Source organism: Lissotriton vulgaris, unplaced genomic scaffold (assembly GCF_964263255.1).
Source record: "Lissotriton vulgaris unplaced genomic scaffold, aLisVul1.2 SCAFFOLD_848, whole genome shotgun sequence".
NCBI lineage: Eukaryota > Metazoa > Chordata > Amphibia > Caudata > Salamandridae > Lissotriton > Lissotriton vulgaris.
Genome location: NW_028245995.1, coordinates 365,259 through 392,530, shown reverse-complemented (window position 1 = coordinate 392,530; position 27,272 = coordinate 365,259). Strand labels below are relative to the sequence as shown.

At 46.5% G+C, this 27,272-nt stretch overlaps 1 protein-coding gene across 1 annotated transcript in view; it reads right to left on the bottom strand.

Moving 5' to 3' along the window:
- The window catches only part of LOC147666175 (serine protease 1-like), a 38,753-nt gene that overhangs the window by 550 nt on the left and 10,931 nt on the right, over positions 1–27,272 (bottom strand). The window contains exons 2-4 of the mRNA XM_086949241.1: positions 26,098–26,260; positions 20,566–20,825; positions 17,071–17,207 (exon numbers count right to left, since the gene is read on the bottom strand). Of these exons, the coding sequence (XP_086805367.1) occupies positions 17,071–17,207; positions 20,566–20,825; positions 26,098–26,260 (560 nt within the window). The remainder of the gene's footprint in view (positions 1–17,070; positions 17,208–20,565; positions 20,826–26,097; positions 26,261–27,272) is intronic.

Genomic DNA, 27,272 nt, shown 5'->3' with positions numbered 1-27,272 from the left:
AGCTGTGTAGAAGCCACAAAACACAAGGCCACAGAAGCAGGCAGGTACAGGAACCTGGCATGGTAGGGTGGACACTGTGTGTGTGCGTGTGGGTGAGTGTGTGGGTGAGTGAGTGAGTGTGTGTGTGTGTGAGTGTGTGTGTGTGTGAGTGTGTGTGTGTGAGTGGGTGTGCGGGTGTGTGTGTGTGTGTGTGTGGGTGTGTGGGCGAGTGTGTGGGTGAGTGTGTGGGTGAGTGTGTGAGTGTGTGTGTGAGTGTGTGTGTGTGTGTGTGTGTGTGTGAGTGTGTGTGTGTGAGTGGGTGTGCGGGTGTGTGTGTGTGTGTGTGTGTGTGTATGTGGGCGAGTGTGTGGGTGAGTGTGTGTGTGGGTGAGTGAGTGTGTGTGTGTGTGTGAGTGTGTGTGTGTGTGCGTGTGGGTGAGTGTGTGGGTGAGTGAGTGTGTGTGTGAGTGTGTGTGTTCTGAAGAGTCAATGTGTGGAGCCATGTGTTGACATTCCAGAGGAGGGAGTAAAGTGATGACAGTCACATACATTGTCACCCAGAGGTATGTGCATAAGGGTGACTGACCTTCAAGCATGTCCCGATCTCAGCTGTCTTTTAGGGGTATGTGTCACAAATACCACAAATACATGTACATACAAACAAATGCAACATACTTAAATAATTATCACGTGCCTCCAAACATACATGTATACAAGTACCAGACACATAGATACAATCATACTATACATACACACATACAAATAACACATTCATATAACACATATTGTAACATTCTGGACTGCTACATGCTAAGGCATGCCTAGCTGGCCTCGCTTAACCTAATTCTAAGTCTTATTGTTATATAAACCCAATGACCAATGACCAATCGGTCATTGGTCAGTTGAGCTTCTGTAAGTCGCTGTGATAACCCTTGGGGCTGAAAAGTAGCACTATATAGGACACTGCAAATAAATAAAGAATACAAGCACCATATACATTTAACCATTCGTACAAAAACCACATATATATAACCATACAAACATGGATGCAGAAGTGCATAAAAATACCACATATATATATTTGCACATATGAAAATAAAAATGTAATTGTTGGACTAGGCCTTCTCTGCAGGGTCATACCCCCATGCTGCCACACTCCTGTTTTCTGAACCTTTTTGTTGTTATCCTTTAGATCCTGTGCACTTTAACACACCTAACCAATGCTAAAGTGCCTGTGCTCTCTCACTTAAACATGGTGAAATTGGCTTGCACACAATTGGCACATTTCATTTGCTTGCAAGTCTCTATTGAACTGCTACTACCTGTGCCCAGGGCCTGTAGATGAAATGCTTCAAGTGGGCCTTCAGCATTCATTGTGGCACCCTCATAAGTAGCCCTTTTAAACATGTCTCAGGCCTGCCACTGTTATGTTGGGGCTCTTAGGGTCATTGTCGACATTGAAGTTAGCATGAGCTCTGCTGCCATGATGCTGCTTTTGCGCACGTTACGACATGACTTTATTTTTGCAAGACTCTCTTTATGTCTCTCACATGAGAACTGTCTGCTTTTCACGTTTTCTGCTGAGTTCCTGGAGTTTAGTCTGAACACGATGTGCAAGGTCGATAAACAATGCCCCTTGTTATTCTGTTCAGGTCAGTCCCTAGCACCTACAGAAAACATGCTAAACAGAGCGGCAATGCCGTAGACTTGTGCTTTGATATCACGGGGATACATGTTGTTTTAACACACACTTGGAATAAATCCGTTCCATGGAGAAGAGCTATGCTGTTCCTATGATTTAAACCTGGATCCGCAGGCAGGAAAAGAAAGTCGCTAACATTTTTCTGTGCGGGAAAGGAGGTCAAGAGAGTCCCTTCCTTTCCATATTTAGGAGTGACTTTTGACGAAAGGGGCACTTGGGGCCCCCAGCTTTTGGCCAAAAGCAGCGCTGTCGCTAGAGCGGCCGCAGGGCTGCTAGGTTTCGCCAAAAAACTGGGCGCCCGTCCCATGGAAAGTATCATCAAAGTTTATAAAGCAAAATGCCTGTCAGTTGCCCAGTATGGTTCTGTTATCTGGGGATATACTAGTTCTGCTAAAATACAGAATGTAGAAAACAAATTTTTGAGATCTTTGCTTTCTGTTCCCCAATCAACCCCGACCTTTGCATTACACACAGAGTTAGGCCTGGGCTACATCTCTGATACTCTAAAATTAGCCCCAGTGATTGGTTGGATAAAAACATGGCTTAACCAGGAGCTCACTCTAAACCACACCATTTTAAAAGATTGTTTAGCCCTGGATAGAGCCCTCAACATTCCATGGTTAAGATATGTCAAAATGCAGCTTACTTTGGCAGGCCGCCCGGAGCTCTTCTCTTCTCCAGATGGAATAACTTATGAAGACCTTAAATCAGTCAAAAACACTTTGACAAGCTTATATGTCATGGAGAGGGAAGATGGAGAGCTAAAAAAACCTACGGTTAGGAAACACTGTATGCTCTCCTTTGCTCCAGGAATGGAACCTTATCTCCTTTTGATTACAAATTCTTATCATCGTTTTCTCTTAACGAGATTTCGCTTTGATTTAATTCATTTTGTACTGGGTAACTTTAGAATTTGGTCTAGACCTGATGATGCTGAACCATGCGACTGTGACCATTTTTCAACACAGGACACGATGCACTTTATTATGTTCTGCGGACATTACACTGAGATCAGGAAAAGTTATCTGCTCCCTATTTTACGTAACCAGGGCTTTATCCAGGTTAAACCAGCCCTGCTGTTTTTGCAACTTCTCCCTAACGTTAAAGTAGCTTTCTCAGTCGCTAGTTTTCTAGTTGCAGGTGCACGTTTAAACAAGCATCGCACAAGGCACAGGCACTTTATCTCTGAAAAATGAACTTCCTCTTTCTTCATTTATCTAAATGAGTTGTGTTTTAATAAGCCCCTCTTCTTAGCTCTTTTTAAATATTTATGTACGTCGTATTGTAGACTAAATGTTTTTATAATAATGATTATATGTTTTAAATTTGTTTAAATTTTTGTGCTTCGATGAAATTGTGATATGTAATATTGCTCGTTCTTTTATGATTTTTAATAATCGAATAAAGAAAAATGGACTGACTATGATTTAAACCTTACATCCAGGCTTTAAGGTATGGGGTCTGCTGTCAAACCCAGAGATCTTCCTTTATATGAATAAACTTCTTCCAGTCAAGGTGAGGGTGGTTGGGCCTTGTAGTCCTTATTCCACTGTCTTTATAAAATTACTTCCCCCTTTGTACTCTATGGAATTGTAACAATGCTAATTGTTCTAAGTTTATACATTTCGACATTTCGCTGCTGGTAGTGGCTGGTATACTGCATTGTAGAGAAGGATAGTTAAAATAAACATTTCGAACTATTACAGTGACTCTGCCCATTCTTATTTTGGACTAGTACGAGTGAGCGAGCAAAAGGTTATGTCTTGCTACCGCGATTCCTGAGAGAGTCTGGAGTGTTGTGTTCTGGGTTGTCTAATCATTTGTAGCTTTGTGATTTTTGGAGGCGAACGAATGAGACACTATAGCTAGTCGGTTTTGGAATTTTGAGTGCTAAGGTGATAGGTTGGTACCCCCCTATACACAGAGGTCCTGTTTTCCTGCCCCTAGTTCCGGGTAGGTGTAGAATCCCCATGACAAATGCAGAGCTTGTGTGTGCAGTTTCAAACTACCAGTTCGACCTGGAAAATAAATGTTGTGCCAGGCCTAAACCTTCCTTTTTTATTTGGCGGCCTGGTACACCGAAGAACTTAGGCTCCATCGACAGCACTGTAGGAACCTAGAAAGGCGTTGGAGGAAATTCTATTGTCCCATAGCCAAGCAATCCTATAAGGACGCCCTTACAGTATATAAAAGAGCGATCACGGCTCGAAAAAGTGCCTTTTTCTCTGCTCAAATAGAGAATGCCAAGAACTCCGCAAGAGAACTGCTTTCAGTTGTCACCACACTGTCCACTCCTCCCACTGGACCCGGGGTTGAACCTTCTCAGACCTTCTGTAATGCTCTGTCCACCTTTTTTACTACCAAGGTGGCAGACATATATTCATCTTTTGAGGAGGACATAAGGAACAAACCCAGAATCTGTATTAGGGATGAATCAACCTTAGATCACGATTACAATCTTTTTTCTTCTTTTGCCTCCATCACTCAAGACCACATCAGTAGTCTCATTTCCACCATTAAGTCTGGTTCCCCCTTGGACCCTTGCCCTCCCTCTGTGATGGCTAACCTAAGCGAAGCGATCTCGCAACCACTTATGGAAATCTGCAACACTGCATTTCAAACTGGTCATTATCCAACCCCATGGAAGAAAGCGGTGGTTAAACCACTCTTGAAAAAACCCTCCCTGGATCCCACAGCTGTGGCCAGTTACAGACCAATTGCGTGTCTCCCCTTTCCGGCCAAAATTTGCGAATCTCTGATGAACAAACAACTCTCGGAGTTCGTCGACAATCACCAACTTCTCGAGGAAACGCAGTTTGGTTTCAGGAAAGGGCACGGAACCGAGACCGCTTTAATAAAGGCCTCAGACGAGATCAGAGCTATCATGGACCAGGGAGGTGTGGCCGTCCTGATTCTCCTGGATTTGTCTGCAGCCTTTGACACGGTCGACCATGCTATTTTGGTCGACCGTGTCGCAGCCCTGGGGATAAACGGCATGGCCAGGGATCTCATTTCATCTTTCCTGGCCAACCGTACCCAGACAGTGAAGTTGGGTGATTTCTACTCTCCTGTCTCTGCACTCCCCTGTGGAGTCCCACAGGGCTCCTCGCTAAGTCCTACGCTATTTAATATCTATGTAGCGGACTTAGCGAGGGTAATAAAGGCCCATGGACTGCGACTTACATCCTGCGCAGACGATACCCAACTGGTCCTGGCAATCCACAAGGATGGCCCAGTGGTGGCAGCCAATTTCCAAAAGGCCATGCTTGCGGTTAGCACATGGATGGCCTCCAACTGTCTGAGGCTTAACTCGGATAAAACCGAGATTATGACTTTCGGTAAGCTCTCTCGGGAATGGTCCTCCATCTGGTGGCCTGTCCAGCTGGGCTCTCCACCCGCCCCGGTAGAGAAGGTTAGAAATTTGGGGGTTATTTTTGATAGCAAGCTGTCTTTCAGCCTTCATGTCAACAAGGTTGTGTCAGCTGCATTCTTTATCTTAAAGAAAATCAAGAAATTACTGCCCTACCTCCCTACCTCAGCTGGGAAGACCTTGGTCTCCACCCTAGTCTTTTCAAAAATTGACTATGGGAGCGCTCTTTTTTTAAACACTCAGAAACATGTCATAGCGAAACTGCAGTCCATACAAAATGCGGCTGCAAGGATTCTTCTTGACATCCCCCGTCGCCAGTCCACTACTCTTGCCATTCGTCACCTACATTGGCTAAAAGTAGAGAACCTAATTAAATTTAAGGCCCTCTGCATTGCCTATAAGGCAATACAGGGTGTCGGGCCTAGATTTCTGACAGAAGCATTTCAGCCATACATCCCCAAGAGGCAGCTAAGATCTGCCAACACCCGCCTTCTCCCAGTGCCTCGCACAAGAACTGTTACATGGGGAGATAGGCGCTTCTTGGTGGCCACACCCAAATTGTGGAATCTGCTGCCGTTGGCGATTAAAACTGCCCCCAATCTGATGAGCTTCCGTAGGCTATTAAAAACATGGTTGTTTAACCAGTAAGCTGCTGTTTGATCGCTCTTAGCCCCTTATGCGCCGAGACACCTTCGGGTATTTGTATGCGCAATAAAAATTTTGAAAATAAATAAATAAATAAATAAATACATATAAATCACCACCAAGTTAGTCCCTAAACAGACCATGGGGCAGAGTCCAGTATTTTTAAAACGTTGGACATGCACTCTTAAGTTTTACATGTCCTGATTTTTCACTACTGCAAGGCCTACCTCTCCCATAGGATAAAATTGGGTTACCTTATTACATTTAATGAGTGATCATTTTCAATTCGGAGCAGGTAGAAATTTCAATTTTAGTGTCTAAAGAATAGTAATTTAAAGCCTGCTTTAATAGAAAAGTCGGATTTTAAGTCACAATTCTAAAAAGGCCACTTTTAGAAAGCTGTGTTATACTGAACAAGGGTACCCCAATATTCGAACCTGGGGTGAATGAATGTATTAACAAGACAGTGGTTCTTGTGCAGCCCAAAAAATGGTCCTAAAAAGGAAGCCATGGAATTAGCGCCAAGCTTGAGAACAGTAGCAATGATTGTCAGGAGTAGGCAATTAATGCTGGAGGGAGCAATAAAGGGGTATGCACATGGACAAGAGTAGACTCAGAGAATTAATATATATTATACGATTTATTTCCAGCAAAAAATCATATATAGTTCAAGTGCTCACATAAAAAAAGTGAAAACAGGCGTGCTGTGATGAGTGAGGGTGACTTTTTTTTAAATTACATCTCATTGACAACACATATATGAACTTCTCAGAAACAATTTATACAAAATACAAAGAGTTCTTGTTGTAGGGGTCGACGGCGTTTTGATCTCAATGGCTAGAGATCATCTTCAGGACCAGTAATATATGAGCCAGCTGAATTTTTTGGGTGACCGCGTGAATCAGTCTGAACCGGAGGAGCGGGCTACTTCTGCATTTAGGTGATAGGTGCGCACTGACTGAATGCATTGTATAATTTGTTTCTGAAGAGTTCATATATGTGTTGTCAATGCAATGTAATTTTTAAAAAAGTCACCCTCACTCATCACAGCATGCCTGTTTTCACTTTTTTTATGTGAGCACTTGAATTATATATGATTTTTTGCTGGGAATAAATCGTATCATATATCATAATTCTCTGAATCTACTATTGTCCCTGTGCATACCCCTTAATTGCTCCCTCCAGCATTAATTGCCTACTCCTGGCAATCAGTAATACTGTTCTTAAGCCTGACGCTAATTCCAGCTCTTCTTTTTTAGGACCATTTTTTGGGCTGGACAAGAACCACTGTCTTCTTAAAACCCTTTTAGAAAGTTGGCATTTTTTTGTCCCAACCATTTGGTGCCTGAATATGTATCCTGGGTCACATGACTAGGCATAGCTGGCAGTTTGTCTTTGTGTATTACTTCCAGACTGTGAGACAAAGAGGGAATACGTGTTGACAGGAGGGACCATCTCTGACTTGATATGGGGGAGGGGATGTCACCTACCATACTTACACATCACAAAGGCTTCGCCTCAGCACATTCACAAAGTGATTTACAATAGTTTTTTTTGCCCTCAGACGAGCTGGGGCCAGGGCAGGGAGACAGGAAATTCCAAGCACCAGATGAAGAACACTCCCATGAAAACTATCCTTATTAGCAAGTTTGGGCTCACCCCGGAGAAGTACTGAATCGGGTTGAGGAAGATCCAAGAGTTGCAGAACCAATTGAGTAGATTTCCTTGATTACAACCCCAAGGCACTCAATGCCTGGGTACGAGGAAGTAAAGTGAATGATTTTCCTGGGTTGTGCAATCTTGTTTTTAGAAAGAACTTCCTTAGTACATGTTTTGTTGACAGCAAGCTCACTGATGCCAGAGAGTTTGCAAAAGAGGCGGAACTCTGATATCTGTACCAGATTATCCTAGACGGTACTTGGGAGTTATTCCAAGAGGGCTTTTTCAGGTTCCCACCAGAAGAGTGAGGCCGAGGTTGAAGGAGACCCTGACAAGTCCCAGATCACAGTGGGGGGAAAGGGGTCCCAAGCCCCTTCTGATAAACATGCTGGATGTTCTGTCTGCAGGGGCCCAGGGCACCCCATTTCCAAACCCTCTGCTTTGGCTACTCCTAGTCAGGATACAGGCATCTGCACTCTGTCTGCCCTAAGAAACCACCCACTGGTGGGACCTCTGTAGAAGCGCTGATGTGGCCTTAGGGGGAAAAACCCTCAGGTGCAGGTCATAGACGATGCCATGAGATCCCTCAGGGAGGAGAAAGACTCAGAAGGTGAGCTTGTGATAAGGTACAAGTTGTCACCTCCACCAAGCAAAGGTGAACTTTGATCCCTGCCACTTCTTTGAGGGACACTGGGGTGAGCCAGACTATTGTATGAGAAAGGTTGTTTTTTTCCAAACAGTTCACTGACAGATGTATAGGATAAATTAAGTCCAGGGGCAGAATTTTTTCCGCCTTATGGCCCTGGTATCCCTGGAGTTGGGAGATGATCCAGAGGAGGGTCTTAATAGGTCCCCAGATACTCGTAGACTGCATTCCGGAGAACAGGTTGTTTCCGTTGCCAGGAGAGCTGGCAGGGTTGGCCACCTAGGACTCTCTGACAGTTCAGTTTTCTGGGAATGCCACTCCCAAGCAGTGGGTACGGGAGCCTATATGAAGGGTCGGGGTGAAGGAGGAATAATCACTGTCCCCTGATCAGCCTCAGAGTGACTCCCCTGGTCTGAAAGGCCAGAATAGGATACCACCCTTGAATTGGTGGTTGGTAGTGTGGAAGTAGGGTGGATAACACCCGGGGTTGTTGCTCCCCAGACTGAGAACCCTCAGAGGTCAGAAGACACTCAGGAGCCCATAGGAAACTCCTTGCCAGCCCCAAGGATGGTAGAGAGGCCTGTCCAGCGTCCCAGCTTGGAGCCTCCACTTGCCAGTGGATGGCCCGGGGCCTGGCTCTTGACCCTGAACGCTGTCAGTGGCCTTTGTTGGTCACTGTCCTTGTGGACATGTTGTTCCTTGGGTTGGGGACAGAAGTCTGATCTAAGGGACAGAATGGGCCACATTAATTTGTTGGTCATGGTGCTACTAACTCCCTAATGAGATACATCTTTGAGCAAGTCAAGGTTAGGCGCGTCACAGAAGGGGTTCAGACGAAAGGAGAAGCGTTCCCCCAGTGACACCGGAGAGTGTAGACAGAGGGATCAAGCTAAGTTCAGAGCTGCATAGAACTGACGAGTGCTACTCCATAAGAGGGCCTTCCACCACGTTTCTTTGCCAAAGCAGGGAGCCCATCACGGTATTGATTAGTCTACCTTGGCTTTTGCTGGAGGAGGCTCTTGTTGAACTTGGCCCTTTCTTTAGGGTCATCCGCAAACTTTCTGCATTCATCCTCCTGTTTTCTGAACCCATTTGTGTTGACTTTTAGGACTGTGCATTTTACCACTGCTTGTCAGTGCCATTGTGCCTTTGCTCTCCCCTTTAAACAAAGTGAAAGTGGCTAAAACCCAAATGGCGCATTTAATTTACTTGTATGTCCTTAGTAAGGTGGAACTACAAGTACCCAGGGCCTGTAAATGAGCTGCTACTAGGAGGAAGAAGCACTGATTGTGGCACCCACTGAAGAAGCCCTTTGAGCATCTCAGGCGTGCCATTGCAGCCTGTAGTAGAGTTTGAAACTGCCATTTCGACCTGGCAAAATAAACCTTTTGCCAGGACTATACCTACCTTTTTAATACTTATACCCCTAGAGTAGGCCTTAAACAGCCAATACTCCAGGTTGCAGTGTATTCAAAGAATTGTACATGTGTTCTTATATTTCACATGACCTGGTAGTGAAAAGCTTGTGAATTTGTTTTCCACTTCTGCAATTGAAAGTTTGCAAAAGAAACACTTGATGGATGGAATTCTGTCCATCAAGCATTTTTCACCCCGAGTGGGACAGGTATGCCCAGATATGGGTCCCATGCTCTCCATGCCACTGGAATCAAGCTACTCGGATCATTGTTTCTAGTCCTGGGAGGACCTGGCTTGGCAGTTCGGGCTGGACTGTTCCCATGAGGCACACGGACAATACTGATTTGCATATGGCTGGGTGCAAACTGGAATGGCATGGTGAGCAAAAAAAACATGGATTTAGGCCCAGATCTCTGTACTGGGGTGAATGCATGACATTGATCTGCATTCCGTCCCATCAATTGATCTTTTTGAAACTTTCAATTTAAAGCAGGTAGAAATGTTGAGTTTGGTGTTTAAAAAACTTGTAATTTGAAATCCTCTTTAATGGTAAAGTTAGATTTTAAGTCACAATCCTAAAAATGCCACTTTTAGAAAGCTGACATTTTCTTGTCCCAATCATTTTTTGACTGCAGCCTGTATCAAGGTCACATGACTAGGTGTAGCTGGCAGTTGGTCTTTGTGTATTATTCCCAGATCATGAGACAAAGGGGGAATAGGTGTCGGCAGGATGGGCCATCACTGCTTTGATAGGGCAGAGGAGCTGTCCCCTACCACACTTACACATCATAAAGGCTCTGTCTCTGCACACTCACAAAAGGTTTGACACTAGTCTTTTGTGATCCCAGGCAAGCTGAGGCCGGGGGGGGGGGGGGCTGTAAATTCCAAACATCTCTGGGGCGAAAACCTCCAGAACCTTCTCCAACTTCAAAGCTGGCACCAAGTATAAATATTGGACCCTCAGTCCCAACTCTTTGGTACACATCTGGACCTGTGGAAGACTCAGAAGGACTGCTGTGCTGCAAGAATGAGAAGAACTGGACCGGCATCTTGAGCCCAGGACAATCACAGACTCTTACCCCCATGTGGTTCCACCCCAATCCTGGACCTTCGTGAGTAAGCCTGAAGGTGCCAACCCAGCTGTGGTCTTGCACAGAACCAATGCTGCTCAACTCATCTCCTCGCAGCTTTGCTTCAGAGCGACTGCTGTGCGAGACATCTTCAAAGCAAGGTCCTGCAGCACCTCAGAACAACTGCTGCGTGATGCATCCTCGATGCAGAATTTCGCATTGAACTCCGCAGCTCCTTGGAAACGCTGCTGCACGACACATCCTCGAAGTAGGATCTCGCAACGCTCCACAACCAGGATTTAAGATACTTTGTTCCGCGGGCTAACTAAGTCGCTGTTTCCCACCCGCGCTTCATCATAGTCGACCTGGACTTGTGACTCTGTCCCAGTCCACCATGACCAGATAACCACAGTTGGCGCTTTGTGCTTGTAGGCACTATTTTTACTTAAATCTTTAAAATTGCACTTCTCCAGTTTTACTGTTTTGATCTCAAATATTTTATTACATTTGACTCTATTCTTCTAACTTGGTGTGGGATTTTTCTTGTGTGGTCTTTTCACTTTATTAATGTTTGAAGTGCTGCATAAATACTTTACACATTACATATAAGTTAAGCCTGCCCGCTCTGTGCCAAGTTACCAGGGAGTTGAGTACATGTTAATTTGGGGTTCACTTGTGACTTCACCCTGAAAGGAGTTGTAGTTGATGCTTGATTAGTGTTTCACCCATCACCAAGACCAATAACCCAATTTCCCACAGTAATGATACCAAATCCATAAAGCATGCATACACTAACCACACTCATATAAACATACAAACATAATTACATGCAAATACCACATATGAACATACATACAAAAACCACATGCATACAAACATAGATAAGGCAAGTGCCACGTACATAAAAAGATGCATATCAAAATGCATGCAAATACCACATACATACAAATACTTCATGCATACATGCCAGAAAATATCACATGCATACAATACAAAGCTACAGACATAAATAAATTAAAATACCACATACATACAAGCAGATATTCACACATATATATATATATATATATATATATATATATATATATATATATATATATATATATATATATATATATAAAATTGAAAAAACCATAAGTTTCAGGGACGTTATAGTTGGACATTTCACTTGTAAAAAACCATAGAAATTCGGCTGTTATAATCCGTTCAGCTAACTATGACTTGTGCTCCCGCAATGCACTGCTGATGAAGTCACATATTACATCATTCATGACATGGTCAGTGACATCACTGATGACATCTCAAAAGACATCACTGATGACATCAATGATGACATCATCCAGTGACTGTGTGTTTCTGTAAAGTTGAAATATGTTTTATATAAATATGTGTCAAGGTGTATTGAATTATGAGTGGGTGTATGAGTGTCTGAATAGATGATTTAGTAGGTGCATGACTGACTGTATAAGTGAGTGATTAAACGTGTCTTCCTGAATGCATGGGTTAGAGAGTAAACTCTGTAAATGTCTGTATAAGTCTGTCAGTTGGCGTGTAAGCGGCTGCATGGCATGGTGAGTAGCTACATGAGGGTCTATATGGGTTATTGATTGGTTGTTTGAGTATCTGTATGGGTGCCTGAGTGTCTGTGTGAGTGGGTGGGGGTGTGACTCTGTGCATGAGTGGGTAATTCACTGAGTGTATGGGTTCAAGAGTGCATCTGTGAAGGGCTGTATGGGTGGGTGGGTATGTGAATGGGTGTGTTGGTGAGTGAATGGATGTATCAGTGGTACATTATTGAATAACTACATATGTGAAAGGCAGTATATGTGAGTGTTGGAGTATATAAATGACTATATGTGAGAATGAGTGATTGTGAGAGTGGCTGCATTGATGAGTGTGTGCTTGGATCAGTGATTGTATAAGAGAGTAAGTATGTGTTAGTATCTCTATGAATAAGTGAGGTGGTGTGTATATAACTGTATAGGTGAGTAAATGGGAGTGTGAATTATTCTTTGCATGATTGATTTGGTGTGTGAGTAACTCTATGGATGAGTGGTGATATGTGAGTGTCTGTATAGGTGTATAAGTGCAAATGATAGTGCTGTATTGATGAGTGACTGCATGTATGAGTGACTATATGGGTGAATGAGTGGACGTGTGTGTAGACCTACGAATCAGTGAGTGGGCATGTAGTAACTGGTATTGGTGTGTGTATGATTTCGAAAATGGTAGTCTGTATTTCAGAATGGGTGTATCAAAAGTTATATTAGGGTGTGAGGAGGTGCATCTGATTATCACATGGATGATGTCATCAGTGATGTCATTTGAGATGTTATCAGTGATGTCATCAGTGATGTCACTGACCATGTCATGAATGATATAATATGTGACATCATCAGCAGTGCATTGAGGGGGTGCGAGTTATAGTTAGCTCAACTAACTATAACAGCCAAATTTCTCTGATTTTGTACAAGTGAAATGTCCAACTAACCATAACGTCCATGAAACCTATGGTTTTTCAGTGAATTTCTATGGTTTTTTAAATGCCAATTTCTAACTATAACGTCCCTGAAACCTATGGTTTTTTCAGTGAATTTCAAAGGTTTTTTAAATGATAATTTCTAACTATAACGTCCCTGAAACCTATGATTTTTTCAGTGAATTTCAAAGGTTTTTTAAATGATAATTTCTAACTAAACGTCCCTGAAACCTATGTTTTTTCAGTGATTTTTAAAGGTTTTTTAAATGATAATTTCTAACTATAACGTCCCTAAAACCTATGCTTTTTTCAGTAAATTTCTACGTTTTTTTAAATGCAAATTTCTAACTATGCTATCAGAGGTAGGATATGTGAAGAAAGAGTAAGAAAGGCACAGAAAGAAGCAAGAGAAATGCAGAAAGAGGCAACAGAAGTCCAGAAAGATGAAGAAAAGTGCAGAAAGAAGCAAGAGACATGCAGAAAGAACCAACAGAGGTGCAGAAAGAGGTCTTGTTTCAAATTCATCATGTGCCCTCAACTTTTTATTGACTGGTACTGGTGGTAACGGACTCTGACTAACCAGGCCCAGAGCCAGTGCTATGCTGAAAGACACTTACAATACAGTGAAAACACCTACAAACATTAGGGTACACTATGGGTTGGGGTATCCCTGTGATTGGCATGACCTCCCCTGTAAGGCCCCAGTACATAATAGGGCAGGGGGGTCAAAACTACCTCTAGCTCAGGTGCATAAAGAGGCAAGAGAGGTACATAAACAGGCAGAAAAGGTACAGAAATAGGGAACAGGGGATAACGAAGAGGCAAGTGAGGTGCAGACAGAAGTAATAACAGTGCAGAAAGAACCAAGAGAGGTGCAAAATGAGGCAAGAGGAGTGCAGAAAAAAGTAGGAGGGGTGAAGAAAGAAGGAAAAGAAGTATAGAAAGAAACAAGAGAATTGCTGAAAGAAGCAATAGAGGTGTAGAACGATGCAAGAGAAGTGCAGAAAGAGGCAAGAGAAGTGCAGAAAGAGGCAAGTGAGGTGCAGAAAAAAGCAAGAGCAGTGCAGAAAGAACCAACAGAGGTGCTGAACCAGGCGTGAAGGGTGCAGAAAGAGCAAGAGAAGTGCAGAAAGAGGCAACAGAGGTAGAGAAAGAAGCAACAGGGGTACAGAAACAGGCCGGAAAGGTGCAGAAACAGGGACCAGGGGTGCAGAAAGGGGCAAGAGATCTGCAGAAAAGAACAGCAGAGGTGCTGAAAGAGGCAAGAGGGGTGCAGAAAAAGGTAGAAGGGATGCACAAAGAGGCAAGAGAGGTACAGAAAGAGGCTAGAGGGGTACAGAAAGAAGGGAGAGAAGTGCAGAAAGAGGCAATAGAATTGCTGAAAGAAGCAACAGAGGTCTAGAAATAAGCAAGAGAAGTGCAGAAAGAACCAACAGAGGTGCTGAATGAGGCACAAAGTGTGCAGAAAGAGCAACAGAACTGTAGAAAGAGGTAACAGGTACAGAAAGATGCAAGAGATGTGCAGAAACAGGCAGAAAAGGTGCAGAAACAGGGAACAGGGGTGCAGAAAGAGGCAAGAGAGGTGTAGAAAGAGAAAAGAGGGGCAAGAGTTCTGCAGGAAAAAGCAACAAAGGGGCTGAAAGACGCAAGTGAAGTGCAGAAAGAGGCAAGCGATCTGCAGAAAAAAAGCAAAAGAGGTGCTTAAAGAGGCAAGAGAGGTGCAGAAAGAAGCAAGAGAGGTACAGTAAGAGGCAACAGACGTGCAAAAAGAAGCATCGATATGCTCAAAGAGGCAAGAGAGATGCAGAAAGAGGCTTGAGCAGTGCAGAAAGACTAAAAAGAAGTGCAGAAAGAAGCAACAGAGGTGCAAAAGGAGGCACGAGGTGTGCAGAAAGAAGGAAGAGAGGTGCAGAAAGAGGCAACAGAGGTTCAGAAAGAAGCAAGAGAGGTACAGTAAGAGGCAACAGACGTGCAAAAAGAAGCAAAAAATATGCTCAAAGAGGCAAGAGAGATGCAGAAAGAGGCTTGAGCAGTGCAGAAAGAAGCAACAGAGGTGCAAAAGGAGGCACAAGGTGTGCAGAAAGAAGGAAGAGAAGTGCAGAAAGAGGCAACAGAGGTGCAGAAAGACGCAAGAAAGGTACAGAAGCAAGCAACAAGAAGTGCAGAAAGAGGTAAGAGAATTGCTTAAAGAAGCAACAGATGTTTAGAAAGAAGCAAGAGAAGTGCAGAAAGAGGCAAGTGAGGTGCAGAAAGAAGCAAGAGCAGTGCAGAAAGAACCAACAAAGGTATAAAAATAGGCTAGAGGGATGCAGAAATAGGTAGAGGAGGTACACAAAAAAGCCAGAGAGGTACAGAAAGAGGCAGGAGGGTTGCAAAAAGAAAGAAGAGAAGTGCAGAAAGAGGCAAGAGACTTGCTGAAAGAAGCAACAGAGGTGTAGAAATAAGCAAGAGAAGTACAGAAAGAGGCAAGTGAGCTGCAGAAAGAAGCAAGAGCAGAGCAGAAAGAACCAACAGAGGTGCTGAAAGAGGCAACAGAGGTGCAGAAGAGGGAACAAGGGGTGCAGAAAGAAGCAGCAGAGGTGCTGAAAGAGGCACAAGGGGTGCAGAAAGAAGAAAGATAAGTGCAGAAAGAAGAAACAGAGGTACTGAAAAAGGCATGAAGTGTGCAGAAAGAGCAAGATAACTGCAGAAAGAGGTAACACAGGTACAGAAAGAGGCAAGAGATGTGCAGAAACAGGCCGGAAAGGTACTGCTCCTGGACACACTGCTGTGTGCTTGCGAGCCGGACATCTCACCACACTGCTGCTGTGATTGCCATGTGCTTTCATGCTGGCAACATGATTTATTTCTGTGTGTCTGTGTGTTCGTAGGTGACTTCACCTCAAGCGGCCCATGTGCCCGGGTACCTGTGTTTCTTTCAGTCTCTGCATGGGTGCCATCAGTGTCCGTTTAGGTGTCGCTCTCTGAGCCTGCTTGCTTGTGCCCGTTGGTACCTCTATGGCGCCGGGTACAAGTTGCATGGCGCTGGTGCAAACTCCACGCCTATAATTGCAGGTGCTGTGCAGCACCATGATGCCAGTGCTCCACAACTACAAGTTAAACCCCATTTACTTCTTGATGTGAGTAGGGGATAAATGGGAGCAGGAGGGAGGCTGTGTTGGACAGGGGGAGTTGGGTGTGGAGCATGTCCTGTTGTGGGCTGCAGAGAGGGGAATTAGTTCATGCTCCCCCATGCCACAGAATGGGTTCGTCTGGGTAGGACTGTGCTTTTGCCTCACAGAGGAAGCAGCTCAACCTGTATCTAGCATGTGTATGGGAAAGGAGGTGTACAGGTTCTTGTAGGTGGTTGGTGGGACAGTGGTTGTGTGTCTGTGTATGTGCATGTGTGCACATGTGTGTGCATGTGTGTGTGCATGAGAGGGCGATGTGGCAGGTGCTCATTGGGTGGGTGATGTGGGAGATGCTCCTGGGGTGATGTAGGAGATGTTGATAGGGAGATGATGTGGGAGATGCTCACAGTGAGAGGATGCAGGAGATGCTCACAGCGAGAGGATGTGAGCGATGCTCACAGGCAGATGATGTGGGAGATGCTCACAGGGAGAGGATGCAGGAGATGCTCACAGGGAGAGGATGTGGGCGATGCTCACAGGCAGATGATGTGGGAGATGCTCACAGGGAGATGATGTGGGAGATGCTCACAGGCAGATGATGTGGAAGATGCTCACAGGGAGATGATGTGGGAGATGCTCACAGGGAGATGATGTGGGAGATGCTCACAGGCAGATGATGTGGGAGATGCTCACAGGGAGATGATGTGGGAGATGCTCACAGGCAGATGACGTGGAAGATGCTCACAGGCAGATGATGTGGGAGATGCTCACAGGGAGATGATGTGGGAGATGCTCACAGGCAGATGATGTGGGAGATGCTCACAGGGAGGTGATGTGGGAGATGCTCGTAGTGTGGGTGACGTGGGAGATGCTCACAGGGAGCGGATATGGAAGATGCTCACGGGGAGAGGATGTGGGAGATACTCACAGGGAGAGGATGTGGGAGATGTTTAGAATGTTGACAGTCAGGTTAGCATGCAGGGCTTCATCTCACCTGGCAGGCGTCCTTCCCCCCTTCCAGGTACCCGGCACAGAACATGTTGTCTGTGATTTGTCCAGGGTAGGCTTGACGGCAGGAGGCGCTAGACAGGACTGGCAGATCGAGGCACTGCAGGTCCTCCGGGTACTGAACTGTAAAGGAGACACAGGTTACAGTCAGAGTACAGAGGGGGATAATCTCAAGAACGTGTGATAACCATCGCAAAAGTAACTTAACGCAACTTGCAACATCGCAATCTATTGTGGGAAAATGACGCTGTGCTAACTAAGTATTCACAACATGGAGGCACCATGCAATAGGCTCCCAACAACGGCTCAAATGTCCGCGATAAAGTCAACGGGATGCCGTAAAAATGTGAAACACAAACACAAAAAAAGTTGCGATTAGGTTAGTTGCGATACAAAAAGCAGTAAAAACCAACTACAGGCCTGCAAATCACAAGCGTCTGATGGGAAAATGCAATATAAAAACAACAAAAAGAACACACCAAAAACAATCCAAAGTGCATAGCAACATGGATGCACCCGGACCGCATGCAGAGGCCAACATGAACCCCACTAGGCCCACAGACCACCAGCAAGGAACAACGGGGTCGGGGAAGGCCAAAGAGAAGAGTGAGCGGAAGACGGCATGCAGTCCGTAGAAACGCCAGATCAGCGTCACTGAGGTGAAAGAACACTACCAACAACTGATCCACTATTTGACAACCATGAATGCTGTCAGAGTGTCAAGGAGGTCAATGGAGGAGGCCAAGAGGCGCTAGCATGATGTGAAAATCTAAACCATGCACAAAGCCACTGCCAACAGGAAGGCAGCAACGGCGACAGGAGGTGGGAGTCCAACACCACAGGAGGAGCTGGAGGAAACGTAGGCCACAGTCATCAGTGTGGAGATGGTGCAAGGAGTAGGGGGTCCTGACACAACATTAGCAGGGTGAGTAACTAACAGGGACTGGGGGGGACAGGGGGAGAAGGGCACAATGGCATACATGCACAATGATGTGTAGCACACTGCACACCCACAATTACCCAGGGTCATGTTCCCCATCCCCGTGGCACACCGCAGCACACACACATAGCAAGAATAGCACATCCTATGACAATATGGCACAAAGTGCAACACCGACACTGCAGAACAGAGGACACAACTGGCACCGCACATGCGCAGAAACAGGCCAACTACATCTGACAGAGCTAGAAACTGTGAGATGGAAATGTACACGTACAACCGCACATCCATCATGTAGTCCAAATGTCCACTGTCCCGCATCTAAATCCAGCACCTCCAAAACAGTCACATTGTACAATGTCACACAGTCTGCATGTAAACAAGAACAATGCGCCAACATACATGTCAACACAATGACGGTGATGTTGTTGCCCTTGTCCAGCCTATAGGGACGGTGATGTCATTATCCTTGGCAACCTATAGGGACAGTGATGTTATCCTTGGCAGCCTATAAGGACGGTGATGTTGTAGGCAGTGGGAGCCTATAGGGACGGTGATGTCATTGCCCTTGGCCAGCCAATAGGGATGATGATGTCATCACCCTTGGCCAGCCTATAGGGATGGTGATGTCATTACCCTTGGCAGCCTATACGGACGGTGATGTTGTTGCCCTTGGCAGCCTATATGGACAGTGATGTCTTTGCCCTTGTCCAGCCTATAGGGATGGTGATGTTGCTGCCTTTGTCCAGCCTATAAGATGGTAATGTCATCGCCCTTGGCCTGCCTATAGGGATGGTGATGTAATTATTCTTGGCAGCCTTTACAAACGATGATGTTGTTACCCTTGGCAGCCTAAAGGGATGGTGAGGTCATCACCCTTGGCAGCCTATAAGGACGGTGATGTTGTTACCCGTGGCAGCCTATAGGGATGGGGATTTCATCGCCCTTATCCAGCCTATAGGAACGGTGATGTTTTTGCCCTTGGCCAGCTTATAGGGAAGGTGATGTCATCGCCTTGGCCGGCCGATAGGGATGGTGATGTCATTACCCTTGGCAGCCTATAGGGACAGTGATGTTATCCTTGGCAGCCTATAAGGACGGTGATGTTGTAGCCAGTGGGAGCCTATAGGGACGGTGATGTCATTGCCCTTGGCCAGCCTATAGGGATGATGATGTCATCACCCTTGGCCAGCCTATAGGGATGGTGATGTCATTACCCTTGTCAGCCTATACGGACGGTGATGTTGTTGCCCTTGGCAGCCTATACGGACAGTGATGTCTTTGCCCTTGTCCAGCCTATAGGGATGGTGATGTTGTTGCCTTTGTCCAGCCTATAAGATGGTAATGTCATCGCCCTTGGCCTGCCTATAGGGATGGTGATGTAATTATTCTTGGCAGCCTTTACGAACGATGATGTTGTTACCCTTGGCAGCCTAAAGGGATGGTGATGTCATCGCCCTTGGCAGCCTGTAAGGACGGTGATGTTGTTACCCGTGGCAGCCTATAGGGATGGGGATTTCATCGCCCTTGTCCAGCCTATAGGAACGGTGATGTTTTTGCCCTTGGCCAGCTTATAGGGAAGGTGATGTCATCGCCTTGGCCGGCCTATAGGGATGGTGATGTCATTACCCTTGGCAGCCTATAGGGACGGTGATGTCGTTGCCCTTGGCAGCCTATAGGGACGGTGATGTTGTTGCCCTTGTCCAGCCTACAGGGACGGTGATGTTGTTGCCCTTGGCAGCCTATAGGGACAGTGATGTCGCTGTCCTTGTCTAGCCTATAGGGATAGTGATGTCGTTGCCCTAGTCCAGCCTATATGGATGGTGATGTTGTTGCCCTTGGCCGGCCTATAGGGATGGTGATGTCATTACCCTTGGCAGCCTATAGGGACGGTGATGTTGTTACCCTTGGCAGCCTATAGGGATGGTGATGTCATCACCCTTGGCAGCTTATAGGGATGGTGATGTCATCATCCTTGGCAGGCCTATAGGAATGGTGATGACATTTCCCTTGGCAGCCTATAGGGACGGTGATGTCAATGCCCTTGGCAGCCTATAAGGATGATGATGTTGTTGCCCTTGGCAGCCTATAGGGACGGTGATGTTGTTGCCCTTGTCCAGCCTATAGGGACGGAGATGTTGTTGCCCTTTTCCGGCCTGTAGGTATGGTGATGTCATCAGCCTTGGCAGCTTATGGGGATGGTGATGTCATTACCCTTGGCAGCCTATGGGACGGTGATGTCGTCACTCTTGCCAGCCTAACAGGATGTGGTGATGTCAACCCATAATGCTCCACAGGGAATGTCAGCACCATAAGGCTGGTGCTATAATGTCCTGTGGAGGAGGAATGAATATCTTTATTGTTTGTTAATTAAAACCGCAACAATTTGTACATAACAACATTAAAATAAATATCCATAAAAAAGGGTGTTTCCCTTTTTTGTTCTCTAAAAGAGGAAAATATTTCTTATCATAACATTTCCATGAGGATGAGTGCTCAGCTCAACCCTGCCCCTGCCCTGCTGCTTGGGGCACTTCTCACCTCCAGACGTCCGCAGGTTACCCCAGCCGGACACCAGGCACTGGCTGCCCGCGGCAGGGCAGTTCACGCCCATCCTGATGGGCTGCACCTGAGCGTTGAACTTTGCCGGGTTGGCCAGTTTGACCAGCATGAAGTCGTTGTCGCCGTTGTAGCTGCTGTACTTTGGGTGCATGATGGCCTTGGCCACCTGGAGGCGCTGCTCGGTCCCTTCTGCGCGGGTGGTGTCATGTTCACCCAGGTGGGCCACCAGAGTCGATGCTCTAAAGAAGAAAGATGCAGGAACATATATGAGACCTCTGGGAGACAGCAGAACACAGAGGGAACCTTTATGTAAAGGTGTACTTGGAACAGAAGGAACATGGGGAACATCGGGGATAGGGAGCCTGGGAGCACCAGGGGACACCTGGGATCAGCTGGGGGCGTCTGGAAGCCTGTGAGCACCTGGGGGCACCTGGGAGAACCTGGGAGCACCAGGGGGCACCTGGGAGCCCCTGGGGGCGTCTGGGAGCCTGGGAGCACATGGGGGCACCTGGGAGAACCTGGGAGCACCAGGGGGTACATGGGAGCACCTGGGGGCACTTGGGAGCACCTGGGAGCACCTGGGGGCACCTGGGAGCACCTGGAGCGCCTGTGAGCTCCTAGGAGCACCTGGGGCACCTGAAGACCCCTGGGGCACCTGGGAGCACCTGGGAACTTCTAGGAGCACCTGGGGGCACCTGGGGCCACCTGGGAGCACCTGGGGGCAGCTGGGACCACCTGGGATCACCTAAGGGAACCTGGGATCACCTGGAAGCACCTGGGGGCACATGGGAGCACCTCAGGAGCACCTGGGGTATCTGGGAGCACCTGGAAGCACCTAGGAGCACCAGGGGGCACCTGGAAGCACCTGGGAGCACCTGTGGGCACCTGAGAGCACCTGGGGGCACCTCGGAGCACCTTGGATCACAGGGGAGCACCTGGGAGCTCCTGGGAACACCTGGGGCCACCTGGGAGCGCCTGGGGGCCTGCTCTTTGTACATTCTTTTAACCCCTGTTCCATGCACCGTGTTACAGTGCCACGTCACAGCTTTAGGTAGTTATGTTTTTTTCAATCAAATTGCAATATATTGTCTCTAGTCATTCCTTTGAGGTCATTTTCACAGTTCCACAAACTGTCATCTTTGTATTCTCCTTTCTCCCATTGCCCTGTCAATACCTTCATTTGTACTAGTTATTCCATTTAATGTGAACTCTACTCCTGGAAGGAGCGCTGGTTATTTTGTACTCCCACACCCCCCTGGCTGTGTCTCCACTCAGGTTGCAGTGCTGTGTCCTTCACTGTTTTGAATGAGACTTTTAATTTCCTTGTAAACACATATTGCTGGGAGGTGCCTGGCTCCTTTTCCTTAGTTTGTTCTGTTTTGCCTCCTTGTTTGGTTTCTTGTAGCACCTGGGTGTAGCACCTCGGTGCCAGAGTTGCCTGCCCCCCTCTACCTACCATTGCATCACGCTCTCTCCCTGGACCTGAACTCGCTGAATACCAAGTGCAGCTCAGGCCACGCCCTGACGGTGGTCTTCTTCTCCATGCCCTAGAAGAGCATTGTCCTCGAAAGTTTTTTTGTAACTTCGTGGAGTTCCGCATAGCAAAATTCTGTAAACTACGCCCAGGCTATCTGTTGGACTTGGCCCTCTCTGCAGGGTCATCCCTGAACTTTTTGCCTTCCTCCAATATTCTCTCTGACCTGTTTTTGTTGGTTTAATGACTCTGGGCACTTTACCACTGCTGACAAGTGCTAAAGTGCATATGCTCTCCCTACAGTAAATTGTAATTGTAAAGGAGAGAGGAAGAAAAGACTGAAAGACTTTTTAATCACTTGTGCATCTTAAACAATCTCCAAGGGCTTGCTTGTGAACTTGCCCCCTGAACTGCGCTCCAGGAACAGTGTGCGCTACCCCTCCCTTGAAGAAGGAAGCTGCTACTGGTTTATTTCCCCCTTCAGCGCTGAATCCAAAGAACTAAGTGCGACTGCGAATATGTGCCGCACTCTGAGAGCATGTGCGCCCCATCCCGCCAAGCAAAGTGACCTCTGACCGACTGCGCCGCAACTAGCATTGTGAAGCCCTGCCTCGCCTGGCCTAAACACCGCGACCTGCTGCAACCTCGAGCCGAAGCTCGCACCGCAAGAATGGACCGTCCGGTCCAAACAACGTGAGGCTGTGGCCCCGAGCTGTAAAGCACATCGTGAGGACTGCCTGCACCTGAACTCTCCCCTCCAGAACGACGTCCTGCTGACAGCGCCGCCCGCTGGATTCACCTCAAGCCGCTGCCCCCTCGGTCTTCAAACGCGGAACGGACCGTGAGATCAAGACACCCAACGCACTGCTGCCCTCCCAGTGTGGGATCTATTGTGCTCTCGAGCCGTAGCTCGCAATGAAGGAGAAGCGCACCTCGACGTGGGATGCCCGATCTCCGCCTGTGTTCGTCCGCCCCGACCCCCGAGACCAAAGGTACTGTACCCTGTAACCGGTGCGAGTCTGACTGCCAACCAAAGACTCGCCCGCCTCGCTCTGCGCAAATCAGCCCCAAGTACGCCTGGCCCAACCCAGCGCTCCGGACTGCAGTGTCCGTGCGGCGCGTGTGCTCAAAAATGCCCTGGTACGAGGCGCACGAGTCTGGTACAACTCGTACACCCAGTTTGGTTCGCTTGTAGCGTACGCGTCTCACGCGGGATGCATGAGATTCGGTAGGGCCTTTTGCTGGTAATCGTACAGAGCGCACAGGAGCGTTCCAGAGGGCCCAGACCTTGAACGTGCAGTATATTACCCCTAAAGACAGTGCCTGGAGAACAGGGAAGTGGTTTTTAGAGGTATTCAACCCCTTTTTGAAAGACTGAACATTGGAATACTAAGAACTGTGGTATTTTAAGAGTAACTGGAGTCATCCTGAAATCATTAAGACTGTATTTACAAGCCTGCTTGAGAGTTTATATATAAAGGAATATATTTTTTACAAAACTACAGTCTTGTTTCCCTGTGTGGTGGGTTTGTGATTTATTGTGTGTGTTGCACTAAATGCTTAACCCTGTGTACCCTGGAGTTTAGCCTTGTCTGCTCGCGCCACGCTGCCTAGAGGGTGAGCAGGGGTTATTTCTGAGAGTAAGTCCCTTGCCCTGACATAGAGGAGAGGGTCCCTGCTTGTCACAAGTACATACCTGTGCCAACCAGAGACCCCCAATTCTAACACTATCCATACAATAAAAAGTTCTCTATGTGCCTCAAGTACATTTTCAAACTAACCTTTCATTTTCTTTTCAACAATCTATTCTCCTTGTCACATGCTTCCATTTATAAGTTCATCAGTGAGGAGGCTAATGTGGAGCCCATCGCTGTTCCCATTATTTGCAATAAGAAATCTACCACTGAAAAAAATATTCAGCAGAAATAATATTTTTTCTAACATAAGTTTCTTTTTATAGAGTACAGATTTAAATGGTTTGGTATTGACTACCAATTAACACATGGTGTAAACGCAATACATCATTTGAATAACATTACATTTCAGATCATAAAATGATTGATCCAATACTGAAAATAGGACATAGGAGGAAATATTTGTCTCAGCGTGAGCCAAAGTAGATTGACCTATTAGAATAATTGAATCTGAGGCTGCTGAACTAGACTCAAGTGCTGTCTATAAGTGACTAAACTAGAGTGGAAATAAAAGAAATACTCAGGTCTTGTATTAGAACATAGGCTTTCAAAATCAATTGAATAAAGAAAAATGGCAAGTAGATGTGGTTTGTATAAAGCCAAATTAAATCAAGACTAGACTCATAAGGGTTTCAGTGGCCCAAAAGCATGGTTAAAAAGGCCAGAGGAGAAAAGAACCTTGCAAGAGTATTCCAAGGCGAGAGGACAATGATAAAGTGGAACTGAACAGAACAAAATCTGTTTAAGGTTTGGAAAAAGGTTTCATTGAAGGAGGGCATGTAAATTCAATAATGTAGGAGAAAGAGGTTCCTGGTGAGAATAGCGCTAGATTCCTCAGCCCCCTCTTCACTTTATGTCACCAGCCTTCTCTTGTCTTTAAGTCATCAGCCATCCATCCCTCTCTTGTCTTTAAGTCATCAGCCGTCCAGCCCTCTCTTGTCTTTAAGTCATCAGCCGTCCAGCCCTCTCTTGTCTTTAATTCATCAACTTTCCAGCCTTCTCTTGGCATTAGGTCCTCCCCTCCTCTTGGCTTAATTTCCAAAGTCCCTTCTTTGCTTTATGTCCTCCGCCCCCTCCCCTCTTGGTGTTATGTCCTGATGTCGTGTTGTTCCTAAAAATGCACAGGATCTGTGCATTTGTGTGACAACATAAACTAAGGAATTGGTCACCAGACTGATTCAAGATACCCCCAAAGGACATGTTAGTCTCTAGACCAGCTATCTCACAGTGCCACCATTAAGCCCCCTCACCTTACAAGGGAGCTCACAGTTTCTGGCAACTATCAAACACGACAACCCTGACCCCTCAGGGGTCATGGAAACTGTACAGTGCTTTTCGCTCAGGGACTCATGCTCACTTTGTCTCAGAGAGATACACAGAATAAAATGCTGGGGACGTTTTTCAATAAGCATTTATTGAACCAGCACCATTCTAGTATAAAACACGTTTGCTGCAAAAATCAGTAGCTTAAAAGATTACAGCACCGAAAAAGAGAACAGTAGATACATTTCTACCTTGGTGCTAAAGCAATGAATATATGCAGGCATATATGAAAACAGTTATCTTTACGTACTCCTACAATGCAGAGTGTACCTAGCATGTTCGTGGGTGCAAAGCCAAGATTTCATTACAAGACCGGAGGCTACCATTATGTATAACAGCTTTTAATGCCACTCCTGCAGCACCTTTAAAGAATCTACATCAGCCAAAACACTAGAAGATTCCCCAAGGAAAGAGCTATCCCATTACCTGATGGGAGAGGAAGAAGGACCCCGTCTTGGTCACGAGTAGGACACCCCGTAAGGGATGTCAGACCGATTCGAGCTGAAGTCTCGGCGTGCAGGGACCTCTGTGTCAGGTTCAGCATAGAAGCGTCTCCTCTGGTTACCTAATTAAGGTGCAGTGCTCTTATATCAAAAAAGCAGCCTCAGGCGTTCTACCACAATCGATATGTCGTGAGTACGAATATGAAGATGAACCTAAATCAATAATTGTAACTATGCAAAGTAGCTCTGTCGCCCGAGGATGGCGATAGTATGTTAATCCTGTTATGTACGTCGTGTGCAGGGGGTTCAGATATGATGCGAAGAATCCTCATGCATAAGAAATGAGCCTGGTTTCAAGGAAACGTATCGACATTTATTCAGCACATAACTGGGTAAAAGGTCAGTGCAAGAACTGTGATGTAGAGCAAGTAGGACAAATGTATGGTAAATGCCGCTTTGCTACTTATGCCTAGGTTAGGAAACATAACACTGAGCCCACTAATGGCGTTATGCTCTCAGTCTCTCTTGTCTTTAAGTCTTCCCCCCTCTTGGGTTGAACTAGAGAGGGTTTACTCACGGCATGTAGCAATGGGCTGCTGATATGATCCAGTACTCGCTGATCAGAGACCCCCCACACCAGCCTCTCCCACTGGTGGTGAAGTAGACCTGCCAGGGCTGGGAGTGGGGTTTGCAGGTGTAGCCCCCAATAATCTTATCATCGTCTTCCCATGGAGCGGCCGCTGCAAGGAGAAAGCACTGGTTAGTGTCTGAGATAACGGTATGAGTGTCACAGAGGTGGAGAGACACAGAAGGCCCGATTCACAGAGGTAAACTTAGACCAAAAATCTAAGGGGCATATTTACAAGGAAGTGCCGCAGCGCAGAAAGCCAAGCCCTTGGGCTGCGTCGCGCTGCAGCACTTTCAGGGCACAGGAATGCGACATATTTACATGCTGTAGAATGCACCACGCATTGAAAGAGGAAAAAACTAGGAGAAATGAAAACATTTCTTCTCGTTGCGCCACCCTATGCCAAACCCTAGGGTGGCGTAGCATTCTGACCCGTTTCCAGGCTTACAATTCGTCGTAAATCTGGAGCTGTGCCTGATTCCATGTGTGTTGCGTGGGGACACCCATGGAATGTCCCTCTCATGGAAAGTGCGGCATGTACAGGGGTCATTTTTACAAGGACAGGAAAAGTCACGCAGGGTGGCTTTACGAGTGCTTGTAAATATGGGGTAGTGAAATACGCTGCCGGTGCGCCACAAAAAGTAGCACACTGGTGGCGCAAGGAGCTTGTAAACCTGCCCCTAACTTTACTACTACTAAACTTAGACTTCTGGTCTAAACTAAGACCTTTAGTCAAAGTTTACTTTTGTGAATTGGGCCCAGAGTGCCCTGGGACATGACCTACAGCTGTGGGTCTCTGAGAACCCACCTACAGCTCGGGGTGTCTGAGAACCCGCCTACAACTCAGGGTGTCTGAGAACCCGCCTACAACTCAGGGTGTCTGAGAACCCGCCTACAACTCGGGGTGTCTGAGAACCCGCCAACAACACAGGGTGTCTGTGAGCCCACCTACAACTCAGGGTGTCTGAGAACCCACCTACAACACAGGGTGTCTGAGAACCCACCTACAACACAGGGTGTCTGAGAGCCCACCTACAGCTCGGGGTGACTGACAACCCACCTACAACTCAGGGTGTCTGAGAACCCACCTACAACACAGGGTCTCTGAGAACCCGCCTACAGCT